Source organism: Babylonia areolata, chromosome 32 (assembly GCF_041734735.1).
Source record: "Babylonia areolata isolate BAREFJ2019XMU chromosome 32, ASM4173473v1, whole genome shotgun sequence".
Classification (NCBI taxonomy): domain Eukaryota; kingdom Metazoa; phylum Mollusca; class Gastropoda; order Neogastropoda; family Buccinidae; genus Babylonia; species Babylonia areolata.
Window position 1 is genome coordinate 19,961,436 of NC_134907.1, and position 5,000 is coordinate 19,966,435.

The following is a 5,000-nucleotide window of genomic DNA, read 5'->3' on the forward strand; positions in this document are numbered from 1 at the left end:
CACTGAAATTGACCGTTCCCGCATTCAAGGGGACCCAATTTCTGACGTTCAGAGGAGCGGGGTATGTATGTATGTATGTATGCATGTATGTATTTTTTTGGCATGTATGTATGCATGAATGTATGTATTATTATTTTTTGTATGTATGTATGCAATTATGTATGTATTATCATTTTTTGTATGTATGTATGCATGTATGTATGTATTATTATTTTTTATATGTATGTATGCATGTAGATGCAAGCGTGTCCCTGTGTCTGTCTGCTTGCCTGCCTCTCTCTCTCTCTCTCTCTCTCTCTGTGTGTGTGTGTGTGTGTGTGTGTGTGTGTGTGTGTGTGTGTAACTATGTCTGTCTGTCTGACTTTCCATCTCTCTGACTGTCTCTCTTTCTCTGTGTGTGTGTGTGTGTGTGTGTGTGTGTGTGTGTGTGTGTGTGTGCGTGCGTGCGTGCGTGCCTGCGCGCGTGTGTGTATACATCTATTCAGTTTAACAATTATCACATGTATCGTGGATAAATCTGTGCATGTGCACTGTGTATAGCCGCACAGGACTGACTCAGTGACGACAATCATTCAAGCGGAGACAAGACGACGTTGCTGAAAGCTTCTTTTTGAATCGTATGCAGAGCCATGCGTGCCAACACTCGTCAATTACACTGGCACAGGTGGAGGCACAAACAAACAAACAAAAAGAAGGAAAAAATCCTTTGAAACCCGTGGGAAACACAACATAGTGCTTGCTGGAGGTGACAGAGGGAGAGAGAGAGAGGTGGGGGTCGGGGGGTGAGGGGTGTGTGTGTGTGTGTGTGTGTGTGTGTGTGTGTGTGTGTACATTTATATATATATATATATATATATATATATATTCTCTCTCTCTCTCTCTCTCTATATATATATATATATATATATATATGTATATACACTTTCTTTCTGTGTATATATATACATATATATATAGATAGATATAGATATATATAAGTGTGTGTGTGTGTGTGTGTGTGTGTGGGGGGGGGGGGGTATACATATATATATATATATATATATATATATAGACACACACACATACAGAGAGAGAGAGTGGGGAGGGGGGCAGGGGGCGGGAGGTACTTCCTCATTCTCGTTGAAAGCCCCCCCCCCCCTCCCCCCCAGTGCAGTGAATATAAAACTATGTCCTGTTCGCTTTGCGTTGTGTGTGTGTGTGTGTGTGTGTGTGTGTGTGTGTGTTGTTGTTGTTGTTGTTGTTGTTCAACAACAACAACAACAAAATGATGATGATGATAATGATAACAGTAATGACAATGATAATAATGGTAAAGAGGAGGAGGAGGATGCGAAGAAAAAGAAGATGACGACGACGAAGACGAAGAAGAAAAAGAAGGAGGAGGAAGAAGGAGGAGGAGAAAGGGAAGAAGAAGAAGAAGGAGAAGGAGGAGGGGGTGGGGGGGGAAGAAGAAGGAGGAGGAGAAGGAGAAGAAGAAGAAGAAAGAAAGATAGAAAGAAAGAAGACCTTGGCAACCAAAAAACAAACAAACAACAACAACAAAAACACACAGAGATAGAGAGAAAACCCATACTGACATCCAACTTCCCCATCACACTGTGTGTACACAGATCCCATCCAGACAGAAGCACTGCCTTCTACAAACTACTGTTCTCGGAGAATGTGACGTCAGAGACACGTCACCGTGTGGCGCGTGCAGTGCTGGCGCTTGAGAAAGATGGCGTGTTGCGTGCAGCCAATGGCGCGACAGCGGAAATCACGGGATTCACCGGGATATTTGACACTGAGAAAAGCAGCTTGACTGATGAGGATGGTGTGTGTATGTGTGTGTTTGTGTGTGTGTGTGTGTGTGTGTGTGTGTGTGTGTGTGTGTTCTGATGTGTGTGTGTGTGTGTGTGTGTGTGTGTGTGTGTTCTGATGTGTGTGTGTGTGTGTGTGTGTGTGTGTGTGTGTGTGTGTTCTGTTGTGTTGTGTGTATGTTGTGTGTGTGCGTGTGTTTGTGTGTGTGTGTGTGTGTGTGTGTGTGTGTGTGTGTGTGTGTGTGTGTGTGTGTGTGTGTGTGTTCTGTTGTGTTGTGTGTGTGTGCATGTGTGTGTGTGTGTATTTTGTTGTGTTGTGTTGTGTGTGTGTGTGTGTTTGTGTGTGTGTGTGTGTGTGTGTGTTGTGTTATGTGTGTGTGTGTGTGTTGTGTTGTGTTGTATTGTGTGTGTGTGTGTGTGTGTGTGCACCCGCGTGCGCGCATGTGTGTTGTGTGTGTGTGGTGTTGTGTGTGTGTGTGTGTGCGTGTGGTGGGAGGCACAGTAGGGGCAGGGGGGTAAAGGGGTGGCTGTGTGTGTGTGTGTGTGTGTGTGTGTGTGTGTGTGTGTGTGTGTGTGTGTTAGGGAGGGATAGAGGGTAGTTTGAGTGTGCGTGTGTGTTGTGCTATGAATGCAAATCTCTTTGTGTTGGGGCTGTAGTGTGTATGTGTGTGTGCGTGTGTGTATGTGTGTGTGCGTTTCCAAGAGAGAGAGAGAGAGAGAGAGTTGTATTCTTATGCCAATATGATCTTTTGTGTGTGTGTGTGTGTGTGTGCGCGCACGCGTGTGTGTGTGTGTGTGTGTGCGCGTGCGTGCGCGTGTGTGTGTGTTGTGTGTTTGTGTGTGTGTGTGTGTGTGTGTGTGTGTGTGACAGACATGGACTGGTGTTCCTTCCCAGATCTCTATTCATGTCGCACGAACAGCACGTGCCGTGACGTCGGTCTCCGCTATGACTGTCCCTGTCAGCACGGCTTCGTGGATGACGGCACCAGCTGCTATGGTCAGTACCACAAGCTGGAGTCCTGTGCGTGTAGTAAAGTTGCAGTAGTAGCATTGAAAACTCTTTCCAGTCATAGCAACAGCTAACAAGTGCATTCGTACAGCAGTAATAATTAAGGAGGGTTTGAAGACCCACTTTCGTCTCATTTTTCTGGAGGTTTTCCAGTTATTTTTAGCGAGAACCGCATGTGCATGTGCGTCTCCATTTCCCGTGTTGTTTACAGGTCAGTGCCAGTGTTTGCAGCAGCAACAGAAGTAGTAGTAGTAAAAGTAGCAGCAGTATAGCAGTAGTAGTAGTAGCAGCAGCAGTAGTAGTAGTAGTAGAAGTAGAAGTAGCAACAGTAATAGTAGCAGAAGTAGCAGCAGCAGTAGTAGTAGCAACAGTAGTAGTAGCAGAAGTAGCAACAGCAGCAGCAGCAGTAGTAGTAGTAGTAGAAGAAGAAGTAGCAACAGCAGCAGCAGCAGTAGTAGTAGTAACAACAGCAGCAGCAGCAGTAGTAGTAGAAGTAGTAGTAGCAACAGCAGCAGCAGCAGCAGTAGTAGTAGTAGTAGTAGTAGCAGCAGCAGCAGCAGCAGTAGTAGTAGTAGTAGTAGCAACAACAGCAGCAGCAGCAACAGAAGTAGCAGAAGTAGTAGTAGCAGCAGCAGCAGCAGCAGCAGCAGTAGTAGTAGTAGCAGCAGCAGTAGTATCGGTAATATGGGCAACAGTAGTAGTAGCAGCATACATTCATCTATATGTGTATATAGACATACTTTCATACATGCATTCAAGACCTGTATATAGACATACTTTCATACATGCATTCAAGACCTGACATTGTGCTTTGGGTCATGCTGCCGGTCAGGCATCTGCCTTGCAGATGTGGCGTAGCGGCCATGTATAATATATACATGGAGTGATGGCCGAGAGGTAACGCGTCCGCCTAGGAAGCGAGAGAATCTGAGCGCGCTGGTTCGAATCGCGGCTCAGCCGCCGATATTTTCTCCCCCTCCACAAGACCTTCAGTGGTGGTCTGGACGTAAGTCATTCGGATGAGACGATAAACCGAGGTCCCGTGTGCAGCATGCACTTAACACACGTAAAAGAACCCACGACAACAAAAGGGTTGTTCCTGGCAAAATTATGTAGAAAAATCCACTTCGATAGGAAAAACAAATAAAACTGCACGCAGGAAAAAATACAAAAAAAACTGGGTGGCGCTGTACTGTAGCGATGCGCTCTCCCTGGCGAGAGCAGCCCGAATGTCACACAGAGAAATCTGTTATGATAAAAAGAAATACAAATACAAAATACACGGATATTTCCGAACACAGCAACGCCTCCTTAAGAAACTGAACCTGAAACTGTCACCCTGTTGCCCACAGTGTGTCTCAAGGACTTCTACTACGGCCCCAACTGCTCGCTGCCCTGCGACTGCGCAGTCAACAACAGCCTGTCATGTGACCGCGCGAACGGCACGTGCTTCTGCACGGAACCCTGGGAAGGGAGGAGGTGCGACCAGGACGTGGACGAGTGCGCAAGAAGTGATGACGTGTGTGGCGACCCCGCCTTCTTCCGGTGTATCAACGTCGTGGAGGGCTACCAGTGCACGTGCGTGGAGGGCATGACCCGCGACAACGTCACCAATGACTGTGAAGGTATGGTATGGTCACCCAATGTTGTCAAAAGTGTGGTGTTGTCTGTGTTGTTGTCGTGGAGGACACACCCAGGGAAACTGAGTCCCTCAGATGATGGAGTCCCGGGTCGAAGGGCGTGTGTTCCTCCGTCCTCCCTCAAGTTAGAGATTGATGGGTGTTCTGGGTGCTAGTCTTTCGGATGAGGTGCTTAACCAAGGCTTGTTAAAGAAACCAACGCCTTGTAGCAACAGCAAACAACTTAGTGAAATGCTCCATATGTACTTGTGTAGGACAGGCTTAGAGTTTGGTGCACATTGCAATGGCAAGTATGCAACATGGCAACATGAGCTAGGTTTTGTTGTTTTGTTTTGTTTTCTTTTGCTTTAAAACTGTTTCTCTCTCTCTCTCTGTCTCTGTCTCTGTCTCTCTCTCTGTCTCTCTCTCTGTCTATCTATCTGTCTGCCTGTTTGTCTGTCTCTCTTTCTCCTTCTCAATCTCTCTGTGTCCTTATCCATCCAACAGTCCTTAACGAGTGTGTCCCACTTCACAGGAGCAGTCATAAAAGCCCCGTCGCCCTTCGACACGGAC

At 46.5% G+C, this 5,000-nt stretch overlaps 1 protein-coding gene across 2 annotated transcripts in view; it reads left to right on the forward strand.

Annotated features, from left to right (window-relative positions):
• LOC143276467 (uncharacterized) overlaps positions 1 to 5,000 on the forward strand; it is a 15,312-nt gene that overhangs the window by 4,067 nt on the left and 6,245 nt on the right. For both annotated transcript variants that reach the window (XM_076580974.1, XM_076580975.1), the window contains exons 4-8: positions 1 to 61; positions 1,611 to 1,813; positions 2,671 to 2,796; positions 4,161 to 4,433; positions 4,963 to 5,000. The exon at positions 1 to 61 is cut by the window's left edge and continues 19 nt beyond it; the exon at positions 4,963 to 5,000 is cut by the window's right edge and continues 208 nt beyond it. In XM_076580974.1, the coding sequence (XP_076437089.1) occupies positions 1 to 61; positions 1,611 to 1,813; positions 2,671 to 2,796; positions 4,161 to 4,433; positions 4,963 to 5,000 (701 nt within the window). The remainder of the gene's footprint in view (positions 62 to 1,610; positions 1,814 to 2,670; positions 2,797 to 4,160; positions 4,434 to 4,962) is intronic.